This window comes from Pomacea canaliculata, linkage group LG6 (genome assembly GCF_003073045.1).
Source record: "Pomacea canaliculata isolate SZHN2017 linkage group LG6, ASM307304v1, whole genome shotgun sequence".
Classification (NCBI taxonomy): Eukaryota; Metazoa; Mollusca; class Gastropoda; order Architaenioglossa; family Ampullariidae; genus Pomacea; species Pomacea canaliculata.
Window position 1 is genome coordinate 7,044,179 of NC_037595.1, and position 20,859 is coordinate 7,065,037.

At 36.7% G+C, this 20,859-nt stretch overlaps 1 protein-coding gene across 5 annotated transcripts; it reads right to left on the reverse strand.

Annotated features, from left to right (window-relative positions):
* Positions 1-111: 111 nt before the first annotated feature.
* Positions 112-20,596, reverse strand: LOC112567029 (guanine nucleotide exchange factor for Rab-3A-like). Of its 5 annotated transcripts, none has more exons than XM_025243479.1 (12): positions 20,540-20,596; positions 16,649-16,869; positions 16,065-16,196; positions 14,680-14,857; positions 14,303-14,398; positions 13,816-13,893; positions 12,867-13,106; positions 12,366-12,494; positions 10,051-10,130; positions 9,055-9,154; positions 8,506-8,572; positions 112-7,887 (listed from the first exon to the last, which is right to left on the reverse strand). In XM_025243479.1, the coding sequence occupies exons 1-12, from the start codon at positions 20,579-20,581 to the stop codon at positions 7,820-7,822; spliced, it is 1,431 nt and encodes a 476-aa protein (XP_025099264.1). In that variant the 5' UTR covers positions 20,582-20,596; the 3' UTR covers positions 112-7,819. The 5 variants fall into 5 exon arrangements, with proteins under 5 accessions (XP_025099264.1, XP_025099265.1, XP_025099267.1 ...); XM_025243480.1 differs by lacking the exon at positions 20,540-20,596 and adding an exon at positions 17,939-18,080 and having other exon boundaries at positions 16,649-16,950; XM_025243482.1 differs by lacking the exon at positions 20,540-20,596 and adding an exon at positions 17,939-18,050 and having other exon boundaries at positions 16,649-16,915.
* Positions 20,597-20,859: the final 263 nt, after the last annotated feature.

Consider the following 20,859-nt stretch of genomic DNA (forward strand, 5'->3'; position numbering starts at 1 on the left):
GCTTTGACAGAGCATAAGAACAAGTCAGGCACATGCACACGGAGAAATGGAGAAAGAGTTGGGAGTCTGAGAAATCAAAACAACTCAGTGACATAATCAAAGAAGATTTTCAATGGTTTCAGGGCTATAAAATATTTTATTCTCTTTTTAACACATTTACAGTCTTTGAGAGTTTATAAGCTAGTGCAGATGAAACAGGTCAATACTTCGATGTCAGCACTGAAGACATGGAAGCCTTTGTTAACTCCAGTAAGATAAAAGAAAAGTTTACTGGAGTTGTCAATCAACATTCAGACATGACTGTCTAGTATATCTAAGTTCTGCAGATATGCCTAGAGAGAAAAAGTTGCAAGTAAATTGAAACTGCATTTCTGTACATGACCACTACATACTGTAATTGTTCATAGTAATTTGTATACAATTACCATTCCAGATGCCAACAAAATTATTTTTGCCTCATGTATACAAGAGAATTAAGCTTTTACACTTCTTAAATTCTTTTGAAAGATGTAATGAAAAAAGCAAGTGCATGACATTAACAGAGCATAGCTACAATCTGAGTACCTATGGGTTTAATGAAATTGCTGGGGTAGGTGGGGTTAAGACTGAACATTTAATGTTTATATTAATATTATTTAAAAAATATAATTTCTACACGTCTTACTCAACATATGAGGTAGCTAATTCTGTAAAAATTAACAAACATGTGACATATACATGTTTTTAAATTAACAGACAACTTTTGTGTTGAATTTCCTGGGGCTCTTTTTTTTATTTTTTTTTACTTACCTTCACCACAGCAAAAGCTAAGAGAGATAAAGCATGCAAAAATTCAAGTACATCAAATGCCCTTGATTCAGTTCAAATATAATTTTTTGTCTTCCACCCATAAGATTACATTAGCACTGCTTAAGGTTGTGCAGCGGGCATTGAAAAGCTTTTCAGCCAGATACAGAGGAACAGAGCTTAACTGTTCAATAGCCAAAAGTAAAAACAAGGACAGTTTGATACCAAAAATGTACACTGTTGTCAACCTATCACAGAAAACTGTTGTGTAAAACTTAAAGTATTACACCAGCCTTTTGAAGCATTGACACACAAAAAGGAAAAAATTAAAACGAAACAATAAATACAAAAATCTTTACAGTACAGCTTTATAGACATATGAATGACAATGTTCTGCTGAACTCCAAAAAATGATTCAAGAGGACATGGGGGATGGTTAGTAGAGATGGGAAAAATATCTACAATCTCTTTGCCATAACTCTACAAGTATCTGTGAGCACATCTGTCAACCTTTCATTTATGTTCATTCTGGGTGGAGACAAGCTTCAAGGGTGAAGGTGAAAGCATGTGAGCCATGCTGTGCTTGGGATTGAAGGGGCTCAAGGTTTGTTTCCACTTCGCTGCTATCCTCAGGGAGAGAATTGTGCTTGCTCACTCTGCAGTCATTATTTCACAACGTTCTGCTGAAGTAGGGGTGTCAGCTGACATTTGAGACGGGGATGTTAGCAACTCTTCCTCGTATGTGCATGGGCAATGTCTGCTTTTTATAAATTTCTGTATCACATTTATGCTGGAGCTTTGCGCTTTTTGAATGACATTAAAAGAGTATACATTACTTCCTTATATAACCCTTTCTTTAACAGAACACCATAGACATTGGTAACTTTTAACTGTTTTGTATCTACTGTATAACGAATCCTGTCAGACAACATAAAAACATTCCACCATCATTGCATCAACAAGTGAGAAATCAGAAATTCCACTGTCTGACAAAGCTTCGTGATAAATATATAAACAAAATACAAAGCACAGAAATTTCTCATGGACAGCATATCTACTCACACAAGTCAGTTGAGAGACAGGCCAGTAAATGAATTAAATCTTTAAATGAATTGTAAAAAGTGGTCAAACTTGATTTCTTCACTGAGGTGAGGAGTCAGTTTTTACTGTTTCTAGTGATTACTAAAACAAAATCTACATCAGACTAAAAATGATGTTGTACTGTATTAGCTGTTTGAAGTTTAAATCACAATGAACCTGAGACGTGGTTCCAAAGAAACACTTTCAACCTGTATGCATTCTTTAAAATACATTTATTTTTGGAAAAAAAACCTTCATTGAAATCATGGCATCCACACTAAACATTACTAAGGCAAGTTTTGGTGAATCAACCATGATAAGATAATGGGTTTTGGACGGAAACTTCTGGAGCAGAACAGGGAATAAGATGCAGTGTTTTGCCTTTTCTTACTCGGGTTCATGTCTTTGCTGCAAGATAGAAAATAGATATCTAAGCCTTCAAGAAGGCTCAAATAAGAGGCACAATGGCTCACCAAGAAAGCAGACTAAAATGTCTTCCCAAAAGATCAGTTTCACACTAACAGGTCTTGTGTTAAAGGAATCCCAGGTTTTTTTTTACCTACTCCTCTCTCCTACCTGTAACACCTTCCTCCTTCACTTTTATGGGTTGTGTGCCTAATGTTGTAAAAAAAGCTGTGAACAGTTTCTTAAAGTGTTAAAAATTGTATTGATTTATGGTTTGTGGGTGACGGGAATGTCAGATATGAATGTCTTTAATAATGTACAGTAATTGTAAGAGCACTGATGTCACTGTATTTTCATTAGTTTTGGAATATTCACATCTTTTTTTTTTTAACCTCTGCCAACATCTGTGGAATTTCATAGCATCTACACACACACACTTCAAGAGAAGGTTTACAAAATGCCAGATGAAAGGACATGAAAAAAAAGCTCCAGATAAGACTTAAGGCGAAAAGACATGACTCTGTTGCTGGTGAATGACATAACACACATGCAACAGTACAGAGTTTGTACAATAGTTGACTGCAGCTAATTATATATTTTGTTTTAATGTGCAAACACATATTGCTTCCTTGTACTTAGGTAAAAATTATTCTGAAGTGTTCAACACTGTTCCAGGGTGGTGATCCAGCAAAATGTTAGTAGATAGTCATTAAAAAAAAACAACCCATGTTGAACTTACAAAAAATAAAACGGCGGCAATGATTAGATGCCGCAAAGCCTGGTGAAAGCCACACCTTTTAACACCAATCCTCTAACAAAGGATATTACTCAGGTTCCTTCCTGTAAATAGTAGAGATTCATAACATGATGCCATGGCTACAACATTCATCTGTTCTTTCAACTCCTTATACTAGCACTTGTTTTGCCAGGATCTGCTTTCCTTTTGACTCACAGATAGTGGGAGGAGAACAGAGGAAAGTGTCATGTGACAAATAATAGGAAGAAATATTAATATTAAAATGAGGTAGAGGAAAATTCTCTCACTAACAAATAATACCTGGACAGCTAACATGACTAAATCTTTTAACACCAAAGAAACAAAAATGACTATTAAAACAGCGGGATAGTTTAATTCAAACATTGATTTCCTGGTCACAATCTTTTTAAACAAAATCTTTGTCAGATAAATTCATTTGTGCACATTGTTCATTAGATTAAAAAAATACAAAAGAGAAAAACACTGAATAATAAACACTGGTTGTTATGTTCAAAACAAAAACATTCTTTGTAGATGTTCATCCAACATGGTGGCTGATTTACATAAAGTGTTCTTTGAACAGAGTAGCTCAAAACATCCCAAATACACCAACATGTCAACCCCAAAACTCTTACCAATAAATCAAAGTCAAAGAGAAAAGAATCCATAAAATGAAACACACATACCCATGCACGAGTCAAAAATGTTCTACTAGACTCAGATTTGGGGAAAAATGTAAAGTCTGATGATTTTTTTGATTTTATTATTTTCAACATAAATATATGAAAAATTCTCAAAATATTTGATCTTCACTTGATTTGGTATTCTGCTGTAACTTCACCATCTACACAATTATGCACTGGTACACTAAATTAGCAGTTTGCCATTTGAAATATCTATCAGATGATCTGTAGCTACTGTCATGTATTGAAGTCAACAGTATTTCTAGTGTCAAAAATTATTTTCTTTAGCAATGACTTAGCACTGTTCATTTTTACTATTGAAATGATGTTCTATTTACAATGCTGTTCAAATGACAGATTTTATGCAATACTGTAATACCAAAGAAACAGATACAATAATATACTTGTGCACGCACATTAAACAGTCTTAACAACCATTTATCACTAGAGACACATCTCTGCTGTATGACTTCGATGCTGTAACTGCCACAGAAAACATCTTCACAACCACATATGGTGTTAAGCTTTATGCTTCTGAAATTTGTAATTTGTAAAGAGACTAAACGTATGGGGAAAAAATGCCTGTCATATTGCCAACCTAAACCACTGGGAAAAAAGTTGATTAAAAATCTAAGCTCTGCAAATCTCTTACTATGATCTCTCAATGTCAACCAGCAGGGAAATCTCCATCCTCCCTCCCATCCCGTGCATTTGGCTTGTTTGCACTATGGCATTAGTTCATGTTGAACTTGTTAAGCTTATTTCTTTACATTTATTCACACCAGTTGCAAGCAAAAGTGAACATCCACTTCTCACCACCACAAACATACACTGTGACCGATGTGAGTCAGTAATGTACCTTACTGGCCATGATAAAAACAATGAAGATCAACAACACTTTAAGTAGACATATGGCATCATAACGAGTTGAGATAACATGATAAAATCTGATAACTTGTAATGTTGAGAAAGACAAAGATATCTCAAATAAACCTGATCTTCAACAAGGAACCTGAGTATCCTGTGTTACCTAACACAACAGGATATGTCAGGTCACTGGAGAGAAGCTCAAGGATGTAGAGGCCTGGCAGGATACTACAACTATGACAGGAAGTATGTAATATGAATGACTGCCAGCAAGAGACAATAACAGGAATGATGATATCCTTTTACGGAGTTCAACAACTAACAGTATTTACAAGGATGAAGCAGGCTGCTGAAAATTGCATAGACAACTACTCACTGTTCAATGGGAAATAGAAACTCCAGAAGGCATGTGTAGAAAAAAAAGTCTGAAGAGAAAGACAAGCACATTTGTTCAGCTATATCACTCTTTTCTGATGTGGGCCCTACACAACACCCACAAAGATTTAAGTACTTGACCATACACTCAGATATTTTTGATGAGAAAAATGAACACACATAGAATAGACGAAAAAGCAAACTGTTTAAAAAAAAATAATGCCATCACAAGTTATTCCATACTTGATGAAACCATGTACAAATTTCAAGACAGTCATAATAATAAAGTGCACTTACATAGCACCAAAAGACAAGCTCATGGAGCATTACAACTAATAATAGAAAAAAAAAGAACTCAAAAGAATACAAATGCAACTATACACACCACTATTTCAGTCATAGAATTAATCATATAGGTGCAAATAAATTTTTGCTGCCCATAGGGTAGTCTGCGGAATGTCTCTTTGTAAAACCATAACAAGTTCACAAACCATAGGAAGGGATGCAGTGCAAACACACTGACATAATACTTTCGACACAAGTTCAACTTGTCATCCAGATCTGTTTGCGTATGTATATGGTTTTGGTATGGTGCTCTATGAATTGTTGAAGTATTGCTAGAATCTTCTGTACAAAATAGTATCACAGAAGACATGCTTCTATTTCTTACCTAATCACAAAAGTCCAGAATGATGTGGCAATTACTATGTGATCAAAAAATGAACTCTCCCTACTCTCCGTTTAAAGTATTACTGTTTGTACATGCTGTAGCTGACCTTACTTCACAAACACGATTGTAAAATGAGAAGGGGCTACAACAGTCAAATCTTCATCATCATCAATTTTGTTATTTAAAAAAAAGGATAAAAGCAGTGTAGCAATCAAGACAAAATAAAAAAATACAAAATACTTTGGGAAAACATTAAAATGTCTTAAAATTAACCTTTTCAGAACACTTTAACATGAATAAATCGTGATTCATGTACAACAAATGCACATGCACTTCTGCATGCATGCACCACAGGAGACTAAGTTTTCGTATATTTCCTAGTATTAAGCATACAACACTGTAATGCGTGGCTTCACAAAAATCAAAAATATAGTCCTGAACGAGCAGTCACAAATTCATGTATACCGAAAAAAATAGGTCTCAACATATTTTCTTCGTACCAGCATAAAGGTAAACTTTTACAGGCCAATTTTTTAAGCACTATTTAAGTAGTCAACACATCCTTGGAATAAAATCTTGCACCACAAAATACAAGAACAGTCATTTCTTTGGGATACGTCACATCCATCATTTTTGGTTAATGAAGCTTACAGTTTAATTGCTAAGATTGCTCTAATAATTCCTTGAACTCTGGCAACTTCAAAGTGTACGCAGAGAGGAGTCTAAAAATTTGTTTTAGCCAAACTCTCCTTTTCCCCTCTCATGTCCACGTGCAAGCCAACATTTTTTAAGTATTTGCTTGAAATTTCTGCAATTTATGCGGTAAAGAACCCTACTAACTTTAAAAAGTGTCTCACAAACCTTTTCTAAAGTTTTAGAAGTGACACTGATATCAAAGCATCTCAAATGCTTTTAGTCACAGGGCATCATTCTTAAATGGTAGCTTGAGCTGATGGTAAGAAAACATGGAGTGCTGCCTTCCTCGTGTCCTTTCAAATGTATTTTTTTTTTCATAAAAGAAATGATATAAACTTAAGAGTGAAACATGGCTGTTAATGCAGACCCATTCCTTTTATTTGAAGGAGCTACTTGCAAATATCTGTGACGCTACAAAATGATGTGAGTAACCAAAGGCAAGTGATTTTTTTTTCCTATAAAGATTAAGTAGCCTGCCAGCCTACTGCCTAGCAATATTATGCAAGCTGGCTTAGAATGACTACACAGCCAATATCATGAAAAGTATATTACTGACATAAAAATGCCTGTCAAGACAATGCAGCTAATCAGCCTCCTTTGCTTAAAAAAAAACAAAAAAAGCCTGAAGAGAGACTAAGCTGTCACTCAACACAAATGGAACAATAAAGCTGAGTGACTATCAGCTAGGATCATCAATGCGTAATAATGTCCATGTTTGGGTATCATCTTGCACCAGTCCACTATGCTGTGACATTGGCACAGCATTGATTTAATTGTAATCATCTATGAAGGAATATCACTTCAAATTTTGGAGTCCAAAATTTAGCTCATTCAGTACAGATGCATCAACGCAAATGAGCTAGAGATATAAAGTCACTTGCATTCACGATGCACACTTTTAAAGAGTTAAGAATACACAATTCTTGGCCCCCAAAAAAGCCTAAACAAAAATAAACCCAGCACTTTTCTTGATGCATCATATTTAACAGTAAAGCTATATGACAGAATCTTTGGATGAAAATTAACTGTTGCAAGTAATTATATCTGAAAACATACAATGTCAAAATCAACAGGGTTTTTTCCGTAGTTAAATCCAGCTGATAAAACTTGAAAAACATCTGTTCTTCCACTAAATGTAACCTTATCGAGAAAGAAATATACTACAAACTTTTAATCAGTTATTGCCACATAATGGGATCAGCTGCCTCAAATACACTGAGTGACAACTTTTCCACCAACAAATTTTTAAAGCCACTTTTTTCTAGGTTCTTGTTAAAATGCTGCCAAAACAATGAAGCAACCTGTCAACCTTTTTAATCCTTCATCCCATCTAGCTGCATGCACGCATGATGTGCAAAATGTTATTAAGAAAGTGTAATCATCTTCGAAACTTTCAAGCCAAGTGTTGCCATATTAAAATGTTGGGAATGCTTTCAAAATTCCATAATCTGAAATAGGGAATGCTTCCATTCTTTTGCAGTCTAGCTTGAGCTTCAAACCTTAGCATCCTAACCGTGCTGCACTCATCTGCATGCGAAGCCTCACAATCTCCTGAAACATCTCTTTGTCTGAAATTTAAAACAAGAGTTGTGTTAATGACCCTTCGCTGACCAGGTTATTAATTACACATATCACAGAAGGTTGTTCACAGTTTTTGCAAAGAACAACAGCTTTTTAAAACAACTGTAGGCGAAAAACAAGCTAAATGAAGTGAAATTTAGAATCTCCATCACAGGTTTCCAAGTGGATTAATGTTCTTTTTAGAAACTGATGTCATCTTCAATATGTTTTTCTGGAAAGTGTGCTATTTATACTATCAATTATATTCCTCAGAGGATGACTTGCTTTTTTGTGTTAAGGGGAAGTAGCTCCCCACATACTACAATGGAATCTGATTTGTTAAGAATCTTGTACGGAATATACATCAGCCTGCAGAACACTGCAGAACACCACAGGATTTCATGAAACTAGATGTAGCCAGTTTACCTTTAATACAATAAAGTTCTGCCCATAAACTTGGAGGTTGAACTCTACTTTATTGTAAAACTTCAGGTGTGAAATTTTCATACAAATGTCATGAAGTCCTTCTTTGAAACAGTGAACATTTATCTAACTGATGTTTGTGGTACGACTGCAGTGCAGTGTAAAACTGTTTAACTACAAAATTGCTATTAATATAAACTGACCTGCACTTTTGACCAAGCCTTGTACAATGTAGCGGATGTATGTGTAGAAATCACACACTGCGGCTATCTGCAATGAAAAAAATACCTCAGCCTAGTTCTTCCTTTGACAGTTTATTCCTCCCAGGAGCAAAGTATCAATTTCAAGCAAAATCCTGTTCATATGAAAGTAAATTTTCATAAAATTGTGAAAAAGAGAGTTGATCTGTGATGAGAAAATTATATGCTAATGACAATGAGATTAACACATTTAGTTTTTTCATAAAAAATCTTAATCTACCAGCAGATGTTAATTATGTTACTATAATTTTCCTATCTTATATATATAAAACAGCTATAAAACAGCAAATAACAATTTAGTGAAAGGACTTTTAATAAGTCAACTGTAAAAACATGCGATAACATGAGTAACTGAAAATCCATGGATTACAATGAAGATACATTTGTTGTTGCATCCAGGAACCACTAAAAAAGCAAGTATGCATCTATGTATAGAACACCAGCTGATTCTATTTTCCCCACCCCCACAAATGCTCCAAAAGTATGACTTACTCTGTTACGGCACATCTGAGATATTGAGTACCACTCGTCATCCTCTTGTAGCTTAATCTTGTAATTACATAATTTATTTGTCTCTGAAAGGCAGCACTTCCTGTATAATATAATAAAAATAATAATAGACAAAAACTGAAGTACAGAATTACAAAACATAATCAAGAATACAGGTGATAAAGTATAGCAGTAAGAAGCAATAAAACTTGCAGACAATAAAACTGCAAAAAAAGTATTTAAAAATGTTTGATTAATTCACTTCTGACATTCTGAACACATTCACAGCATAGTGTATAAAAATGTCCAGTGCCTTCAGTAACTAAAAACACAAAGCCCCGCATGAGTATGCATCATATTTAATAATTTTTAATTCTAAGCTATGTAAACAAAAAAGGATGAATTTTGAAAATTTAAGCAGGTGAACTATTTTTGAACAAAGTTAAATCCTTTAACACAGGAACAGAAATGCCTGAAGATTTGAATTTTTCCTTTCTTGCTCAGAAACAATGACATGAGACACACCAAGACAGCTGATATTATTTTTCCCCATTTTAGGGTCTATTTTATACAATAGAGCTGCTTTCCATTGTGTTATGTTTATTTGCTTCTGCATGTTTTGTGGCTATTAGAATCCACTGTATCCAGAACAACACCACAGTGATAATACATTTCATATAAACCTGTGTCCAAAAATACTTTTTGGAAATGCCACTGGATGTACTTGCTTTTCTTTGATTTACAAATATGCACATTGAAACAGTTTATTTCTGTTACTTTTAACTTTGATATGTTGTCCTTTTGGTTGAATTTTTGCTGCAATGATTTCATCTGTAGTTGAAAATGCTTCAAATTTTGCATGTTTTGGTATCAATATGAATGTTGAGGTCATGGAGCCAATTAAACACCAGACCAACAAATGTTATTACTAGCTGAAACATCAAAATTTAAAGTGATAGTAGCACTGTGTAAAATTGTACAGAACATGGCTATACTAACCTGGGGTAAGAGCTGTCACCAGGTATTGGTTCAATTGTAAGAGTGTTGCCTTCCACGCTCTCTTGCACTCTTTGAGACAACTGCAGAAAAACAGTCACTATGTCAGTGACTTGCACTACATAAAAGAAGTGCCACTTACAGGAACTAAAGCCATTAAAAAAAGCCATTCACTATTTGTTTGTCCAACATATTTTATGCACTGCAATCAATATTTTTGTATATCAATATATACAAAATGTAATTATTTTACATATCATTCAACACCTTACAGTAAGGACACATTTTTTTCAGCATGCACAAAAAGACAATTGAGGAAGGAAATATTGGGGAAGGTGAGGAAAAGATAAAGAGGACTTCCTGGCATCTGTGTTCATAGCAATAGTTCAGTGGATGGCTTCTATTATTAGTGCTCACAGCAATAATTCATGATCGCTTCTATTATTTGTGTTCACAGAAATAGTTCAGTGTATGGCTTCCATAAATACATACATAAATCTACATTACTATTAATCTTGCTACAATATCAAAATATAACAATTAAAAAAATATATATATAGAGAGAGAGGATGTATTGTTTTTCTATTTGCCTAAAATAAAATAGTACTTTGCTAGCATGATTAAATAATAAGTAGATGATTGTCATATGCCTGCCTTATCTATAACGATCCTCCTCCCTGGGAAGAGAGAAAACAACTTTGCCATCTATACCACAATTCCCCATTTTGCCGCCAAGGACAACACAGTGATACAAGAAAACCTGCATATTGGAATACTAGAAGAAAAGTACCCCCAAAAAGCATGGATACAGACTACACAGATAAGTCAGTAATGGATGCCATCCGAAATGGAGGAGACGGGGTATACATACAGTCCCCCAATTAACAACGAAATATGGTTATCACCATTAGACTCTCACTGCACCAGCTACAGAGCTAAAGTTGAGGCACTACTATGTGTGATGAACAGCGTCAGCATCAAAGCTAACAAATGTCCTGTCTGTGCTGCAAGCTGTCAACAATAACTAGCTATAAGCCGACAGCAGACCTGAAAAATAACAACTACCTAAAAATGGTACCGCAGTGGATAGCCTCACATTGTGGTACTGAAGGCAAAGAGTAGGTTGATAGAATGGCAAATTAGGGAGAAAGGCAAGCAGGATGAAAACAAGGTCTGCATTTACTGGAAACTAAATCTGGTGTCATCCTCAATGTTCTTGTGGAGATGTAAGGCACATCATACAGGTGTATAGGTTCCTCCTGGAACTGAGGACAGAGGTCTGGCCATCACCAATGCCCCTTAATACCAAGCTGTACAGACCTGTTAATGCTTTGCAGACGACAACCAGTTTCAAGTGTGACAAAAACAGGTGAAAAAGTACAACATATGCTGGCAAATAGATGTGCTTCATAAAAGATGATGTTTCAGAATTAGTTTCTTGCTTCTTTTTTCCTTTGCCAACTTAACCTATGATGGTTCTGTTAGACAGTTTTCTTCAGTAAAAAACAATGTATAGTGGCTAGCTTTGCACTTTTCTGATGAGCCTACACTACTTTGTTACATGGGTTTCGCTCATGAAGTTCAGGAGTTTAGGGAATATTTTTCCTCGTAACTTTTTCCAGGTTGAATTTCAAAATACATCTCCAGATTCAGCTTGATAAGATGAGTAATGTGGACTACGATATCATTCCATTATTAATATCAAGCAGCTAGTAATTTAGGAAATACCAGAGACCTGATCCACTGCTGCTAAATTTGGTGTATAGTCCAAACTCATTTGCACAGAAGTTCTAAAATTCTCAGTCTTATTTATGCTAGGCATATTCCCTTGCATAAAATGTCAGCCATTAATCCTGGAACCTAATCCATATGCTTTACAAATGGGCATTTGCTTCAGCAGCTTACTGCTATTATGAAAAGGCTTATTCTCAGAAAAAGGCAAACACATGAGTCCTATGCCCCATTGGGCCTCACCTGATACTTTTCTGCTTTAGAAAAAAAAGTCCATCATATTAATATGTACAGTAATATTGTACAGTCTGACCTCGATAAGTCGAACTCAAAGGGACCCGAAAAAAAAAATTCAACTTACGGAGTTTTCGAGTTAGGGAAAATGGCATAATAGGCGCAGGTATTTGGCTGGGAACTAACAATTAATTCAATATAGGGAGGTTTTTGACTTAGGGAAGGTCGACTTATCGGGTCCGACTGTATATATCTTTATCAAAGCGAGGGAAGAATCCTTATTTAAGGTGAGACTAGATGATCAGACATGAAACTGACATACACAAATGTGTCAACAAATACAAACAATTTACCTGCTTGTTGCGGAAGTTAAGGCAAGGCTGGATGTCCTCCCAGACAACACGGTGCATGAATGGGGATTCTTGACTTAGAGAAGCTTGCAGCTTCCATCGCTGGAACTCGTCAAAGCAGACACTGTCCGTCTGGTTACAATAAAAAGATGTGCAATATCAGTGCCCTCATTCCTATTGTTTTTCACTTCCAAGAAAACTGATTTTGCCATGTTTGCTGCCTTCACATAAGCTTCCAAAAGTTTCGGTGAACAACTGGAAATAATAAATTCCTTTCCTATGATCACACAGCAGTGTTCTCTTATGTCACTTATAAAGGCTTTTGAGAACATAAAGTGCAAATAAAGATTCAAATAAAGATTCAAATTCTACAAGTTTTTATATTCCCAGTGTATGCATGTTCAGATTAATTTTACATCTCTATCCCTGATCATAATGTACACTGCATTTTTTAACCAAAAATATTTTGCCCTTGGACAAAACCAGATTACCAATACCATTTACCTCTTTAATGCAGCATGAATTTTCCTGCGGTTCCTCTGGCTGCTGTCGCTGTTCTTTAGTAAATTCATGGTGAGAAGTGGAGCGTCGATGAGATTTCCAAAAAGGTTTAGAGTTAGCTCCCTTTTCTTTTTTGGGGCTTGTATCGCAGATCTGTGGGTGCAGATGCTTGTTGGGGGCACTAGGGGTTGAGGTCAGCACCAGCTGTTTCAAGGCAGCTACTTCTGCCTGCAGCACCTCTATCTGTGTGGTAATTTATAGACAGCAGTTTAAATTATTTTAAAAAATTTTTTTAATATAAGAAAAGAACAAGAAATTTTTCCTGCTTTCTTGTAGTAAATGTATTTTAGGGCAAGTCAGCACCCCAGGAAGCTTTCAGACAAAGCAGTCACAAAACACAAAAAATAGCACTTAATTATCAACCAATAAGCACACAACAGGTTAATTTAATGGAGATTCATATAATTATTTGTATGTTTTTTTTCTCAGTGTGTTATGCAAATCCACAATGAAACTGGCAACAAACACTGCAACTAAATGAATCTACATAACCAGGAATGTGTACTCTGCTTTCCAACTTTAAAACCAGTCTTCATAATGCTTAGTATAATAAACTTTTTTCAGACTAAAGTACTGGAGCAGCGTAACCATGTTTGGCCAACTCTCAGTGTAACATTTAGTTCAAGCAAGTCAAAAATTAGAGAAATAGATACATCTACAGATCTTCTTTATGTATAAGAAAAACAGCTGTGTGTATTGTAAATTGTGCCTCAAGGACCTCTCTTGTTTATTCTATTCACACACACACAAAACTTATCATACCATGAGTAAGACAAACCCAAATCTCAGAACGTTTCCAACCAAACCGTTTTGTGCAAATGACATATGCAATTAAGAGACCTTATTGTTTTTAGTTTAGTGCAATCCCAATGATGGTAAAATATATACCAACCTTTTCATTAGCCTCAGTTAATAGTTTTTCTGTATTTATTCTCTTGATATGGGCCTCCTGCACCATTCTGTTTGCCTCCTGCATAGCAATTACATGTTATTGCTATCGTGCATATAAGATTCATTATAGCACTACAAAACTAGTAAATACTTGTACTTTACTAATGAGATCTCAATATGAGCATTGTTCTGTGTAAGCATAATTTACTATATATAAAGTATGAAATCTGTGCTGCTGTAGCAAGTTGTCTCTATGTACAGTGTACATTACTTTGTGGACATTCTTGTCTAATTACACAAGCTCTCCCCCCAGGCATTAACATTCTCTCTCACACATGCTCTCTCCTCTGCTGTGTCTGTGTATATATATATTTTTGAATATCTCAGTACCCCTTAGAGGATGACAGATTAGATCTTGAATCCTGTTACAAGAAAGAAGTTTACCTGTTAGCATTCATTTTTAAAAATCTGTCCAAAAGAAAGCTGACCTCAAAAAGACTGGCTGTGAGATCTTCCAACTCCTCTTCCATCTGGTAACGCACCTTGCTCAGCTTCTCACATTCTTCATCCCTCAGCTTGAGTTCCTACCACAAAGAGCCCCAATCAAGAGTCATTCATCATCCATTTGTTTTGTTACCAATAACTTCAAAAGTATTTTTTCAAAGGCGTGTATCACAACAGATTTGTAGAAAATGCCATTAGTCAGATGTCGATGTTTGGTCTGTGCCAGAGGTAATACCCAAACTATTTTATATTGCACGTTCATTAACTTTTCTTTACAGCTCAGACATCCTTACTCATTTGCAAAATGTGATGTTTCAACTGCCAATGGAATGTAAGGTAAATTATAACGAGGTAAACTTACCTGCTGTGCTTTGGTCAGCTCTTCTTTGAGGCGCGCATATGCATGTTCCTTGGCATCAGTGAGCGATTGAGAGCATCGACGATGGTCCTCAAAACTAAGATAGGACGGAACCTCCGATTGTGCATGTCGGAGATGTCGTGAAGAGCGTCTTAGTTCAACATCATCATTTTCAGAAATGCTAAACAAAAAACACATCACTGAATATGTTATAACAACAAAAAATTTAACTGAATGTGTGAAAAAAACAAAAAAGTTTTTTGTTTCTGTTCTGCTATTCCATTTATCAAGAAAGCTAGTGCATCCATGTTAGTAATTAGCATAATAATAATGAGCATTTATACAGAACTCTTTCAACAATTCGCTCAAAGAGCTTTACAGAAATGATATACAGAAGCAAACTGAATCACCAACAACCATGCACCCATATTCATAAATGACAGACAAGCTCACTTCTACAATAGAAATGCCCGCTCATACATGAAATAAATACGGACACTCGTTAGGCATGCTCATGGTCAGGACAGGATCACAGTAAAATCACTGTTCTGTAAAGATGCATCTAGACCAGGGATGCACAACCTACGGCCCGCGGGCCATATCCGGCCCACGACGCGGTGCCATCTGGCCCGCGAAACTTCTGCCCACAGTGCAGGAAATCGGCATGTTAGTAATAAAAGAAGACCTTAAAAAAACGAAAAAAAGGAAGAAGTATTTATCCCCACGTAGGGGCGTCTCTCAATCTTTTTTTCGATGGACGAACATTTCGATTTAGTGCTCTGACTTGGTGTCTCTACGATGCAGCCGGACATTCAGAAGTTGGTTTCGGGAAAACAACTTCAAATATCCCACTAATTAGTACATAACTAATGGTAAGTACAACTTGTTTCTAATAAAAAATGGTATCTGCTCTATTTTTTTTTCCTTTTTGTATTTTTGCGGCGAAGTGGCCCGCGACACGGCTGTCCGAAATAGATATGGCCCGCGACACGGCTGTCCGAAATGGATATGGCCCGCAGGCCGAAAAAGGTTGGGCATCACTGATCTAGACTGTTTAGACTTAAAGATGGTAAAAGAATCAGAAAGATGAAGAACGCTGACGGGTTATCTGTTCCAAGTTGATGGGGCCTGGTAGGAGAAAGACCTTTGTCCACTTGTCATTGTCTTAGTGGGACCTGAAGAGGTTTGGTGTCAAAAGATGTCGTTCAGGTGTATAGATCTTGATCCGAATGAGATAGAATGCTTAAGACCTGTGTGTAAATTAGTTCAGGCTATGTGCAGTCATGGTGGAAGCTACAAGAAAATACACATGTACACATACATTAGAGAGAACAAAGACAGGCCAACTGGCATTAAAGGTAAGAAGTCAAAATGCATTTAAACCTAACCTTTTATCTGGAATTCTCTTCGTAAGAACAGTTCTTCGTAACTGTGGACTACTAGATGAATGTGACGCCTGACTGCTAGGAGGGCAGCATGGAAGTGCCACATCTGGTGATTGTGCCACTAGCACTGGAAGCCTGTTGAAAGTAATTTAAATCTGATCATCATATGCATTTAAATATTTCTTTAAATGTTAAATTTAAAATCATGCTTTAATATATGCTCATTTACCAATAACTTACTTCCAGTTTTGAACTAACTTCTTTGATATAATTTTCTCACAACAGCATTTACTTGTAATGCATTCAACATTTTTACGATTAAAGGAAAAAATTTCCAGTTGGATAACCTTTTTTTCTTTTTATTATATTTTGACAAAACTGTAAAGAGCTATGGTGCATGTCACACAAAATAATTGATACTGAGGACAGTAGTGGAGCATTTCCAAAGTAATAAATAGACTGTCTCAACAAAAAATTCTTCAATGCATTGTTGTTAACCTTTTCCTTCAACTAGTACATTCCCAGATTATCATGGTTTAATAATACTGATATGTCCTGATCATAATTTCAAAAACATATTTGGCTACCTATCAGATGTTTCAGAACAGGAATGTTGGGCTTCTACTGGCGGATCATCTGGAGACAACTTTGCACACTGAAACTGCTCACGTCGCTGTGCACCTTGACTTGAAGTGACTCTATGGTGAGCAGACAATGGTAAGCCAGGTGCTGTTCCTCTGGTGCAGATATTTGCCATCATTGTTGTTGAGGAAGTGCTTGAGGAAATCACAGGACAGGGATCTGCCTGCTGAAAGGTTGCCTTGCTCATTATGGGTGAGCAGGGGGGTGGGGCACTAAACACAACAAGCTGCTCATGAGACATTGTGCCCTGAAAACCATCAGATGCCAGACAATCTCAAACATTGTGCTTTAAAACAAAAATTCCCACATCAATGTCTACTTCTTTCACAAGACACCACACAAAAAATAATACATCAGACCAAAAGTGTGCCTTTGAAGAAAAATGGCAACCAGAAAATTGCCACAATTCATCAAGTATTCGTGAAATACCAACTTCTGAAAGAAGAATCCTAAATCTAATGACATCTAAATTTTACAAACTTTTTACACAACAGACGTCAAGCAACAAAGCTGTCTGCACATGCACATCAAAACGCCTAAGCCTATCATGAGAAACTATATATCCTGACAAATGCCAGCACGACAAATCATCATTTCAAACCTTTGTCAGCATTTGTGTACCTCTGGGATGGGAGGCAATACTTTATCTTTGTATAAAACGGAATAACAAACCCTCAGATATTCTTTCCTTTCACCTACACAGTATTCACGTTCATTTTTAAAGGACAGTAAGAAATGGTTTGGTCAGGCTTAGATGCTTTTTCTGGTCAATCAATTCACATGTGGCCTTCTTAGCCATCTGGACGATGCCATGTTCATACTTCCCTTCATCCCGACCCCCCATCCCGTGCCGTTTGAAAAATCTTTGGAATGTATGACGTTTGCCTTTACTCTGAAATGCCAAATGATCGTACCGCCCTCCAATTCTTGTGTCACATACTAAATAACAGTTGTCAGAAACGTGTATAGTTCATAACTATGTGTTTTGCTGCGCATGGTGCACGGTCAAAGAACTCAGCAAAACCGAAAATCGAGTTCAATGACCAATTATCCAAAAAAAAAAAAAAAAAAAAAAAGTTGAACTAACCCAAGGTTTGAAGCAGGAGAATCATTCATTTTGGTAACTCCCTTCCAAAAGTAAAAACAAAGCCAAGTTTAATTTCCTTAAAAAATAAAATAAAACCAATAAAACAGTGTTTACGAACTATCTACTATGCCTGCTGATTATGTATTACCTGAATTCAAGTCACAGGTTACACGACGAGAAACGAAGTTTTCATGCAAATCATTCATCGCCCCCTACCGATCCGCCATCATGGTGTTTATGTCCTACTACGCATGCGCGTGTGAACATCGTCTGCTACCTGTGAATTACCTTTGAAGAAACCACGGTATATCACACACACAAACACGAAAAGTGCCACGAACCTGCGCAGCTATGGTACATTGACAAGAATTTACGCCAACATGAGTAACCCTCAACTGAATTAAATTTCACGTTAATAAATTCTATGCATTCCGAAGTTCAGCCATTCCATACATTCCTCAGATAGCGAGAGGGCGTAAGGTTTCAGGATGTTGTACGTTTATCTTCCGTTTCATCTGTACATCGTGCAAGCATATCGCTTAACACTTCATTTATATTCATAAAAATGATCTCCGTTGTACAGATTACCTATTGTATGTGTTTATTTACTAGTCTCTTTCTTCTCGCTCCTCTCTCGGAACATGGCGGTACATGACCCACGGGACGCTGCACTGGCTTTATGCCGGTGCACTGAGGGCATGTGCACGCTTTTACGTCCGACGTACAGGTGTCAATACTTGTGAAAAGGCCAGCTGCAGGGAAGGCGTGTTCGTTCACATCAAACGTCTGGCTGTGAGGCGTGGACGATCGTATCTCCAAAACGTCTATAAACACCATGCGCTCTCTTCTTAAACGATCCCTGGCTCGAGCTATGCTCAACCGTTGTGTATTTATTATTATACAATTCCATCTACCAGCTAGAATTCTTTTCATTTTAACCTGAACTAACTTGTAAAGCAGATATAAGCACCCATGAATTATCTTAAAACTGAACTTTCATAAACGGCCGCGCAGTTCCCATGCAGGCAGCCGAGCATGGCGAGATGTCAACCACCAGGAGGGCGTAGGTGACGCCAAGTGTTTGTTCCACATCGTCACTTTATTGCCTTTCTAAGAGCAACACATTCCCCATAAGTCAAGTCAGCGAGAGAAATAAAACAAAAACTAAAAGAAAAACAGAAAGATTTTCTTTACGATTGGGATTATTTCAATGAAATAATACAGTCTTGGTGATAACACAAAAATGACAATGTGTTTGTGGGAAGGTGGGGTGGGGATTCCATTTTCGAAAGGTTAGCTAGACCTAAGTAAATAAAAGGGATCAAAATCGTGTATCACCCTTGCGTTACAAGCAGACGTATCAACATAAGCATATGTTCACATAACCGTTCTCCATACAAATCCGTGCTGAGGAAAAAGATGGCGAGAACACGAAAGAAGGAAACAATAAAATGTCATTCAAGTAACATTTTATTTCTGCACCAAGATACGTCATGTGGGGAGAGAGAGAGACAATCTTGGATATAATGATCACATAAATTTAGAAGCTTGTAACTTTTCTTTGCTGATCGCAGTTTTACAGCAAACAGCATGAATCCTCATGCAATTTAATTTGGATAAATGATAAGTTTTCCAACCCAGGAGAGGGAAAGGTCGGTGGCGTAGAAAATAGAGGTCGACAGTCACCTTAACTGTTACCATGGCAGTCAAAAGGCTGGATGATTAGCAACATTGCCAAAGGCAAAGATGGATCGAAGTTAATTGTCTGGGAGACTTGTTCAAGCTGAAAGAAAAGCGTTCGCACCAGGGATCGAACTTTTGCTAAGGGCTCATGTATAGTTCCCTTTGTCTCGAGGAGGTTGGAGAGAGTAGCATGGGACCTCGGGAGTAGCGGGTGGCCGTCTCGAGAGGACAAGTAAGCGATGAGGCCGGAGGGCACGGTGAGGGGAGGAGACGCTGACTGCCTCTGACGTAAACAAATAAAGAAGTCGCGCGGCTAGTGGCGGGAAAAGTTCTTCGACACAAAATTAGTGGTTTAAAGGGGTGGGAAAGTTAGGCTTCGGAGGATGTAACTGGCCTGCGTTTCGACTACTGTTCCAAACACCCAGCCTACGCAAAGACTACAAAACACACACACACAGAAACGTCTTCTGCAAGTATGTTTAAAAGACAAGCAACAAAATCAAGATATAACACAGACCTACAGATTTAGTAGATCAGTGCGACATACAGACAATAACAAGGATGAAAGTAAAATAATAGACGAATCGACGCTCTACGCTAAAAAAGGCTATTCAAAAGCATAAGCCACATATTAGACAACCAGTATTCAATGATTTCATTATTAAAAAGCCCCATTAAAATCACATTTACAAAACATTTGATTGTATCACGTGTAATACAAGTTTGTCATTGTATAGACTCAAAATGAACACAGCCAAGCAGTCGATAGATCATGTCGACGTTCAGATGACGAAAATCCCTTTAGCTTCGTCTAGTTTATTTATACTGCACTTAACTCCCGAAAAGTATATATATATTTTTTTGCAATGAAAACTAGAAAGTCACTCTTCAAATTATCGGGGCATTTTGTTCAAAGCATATTTTAATCTCGAAAAAAACTCACATACCCTAGAATCTAAGTGCGCTACCACTGCTCTAAGAAAAGTTATCATAAACTAGTTTGAACTGAATGATTTAGGTTTAAAAAAAAAGCAGGTTTTATTGAATGGGTGTTAAGAAAACAAACCTGTTTCTGATTACGTTTGTATCTTGACATTGAAGTCCCCATTTCCAGTGTATTTATGGGGAAAATGCTGCAGATTTCCATTACGAGCGTTGACACTTCAAGGGACGTAGTCAGTGAACTCTTGAGATGGTGACAGTGACTTCCCTTAGACCGGTATTTTAAAGATGGCGACAGGCGGGAGGGCAAGAAACTGGTCTACGCACCTGAGACTCCTGTGATTAGTGGATAATGGAGCTTTCGGAATGGAACTTTGATGACGAGAAACATTTTGCCAGACTGTTTCCTATTTTTAACTCTGTTAAAAAATCACCTTTATAAAT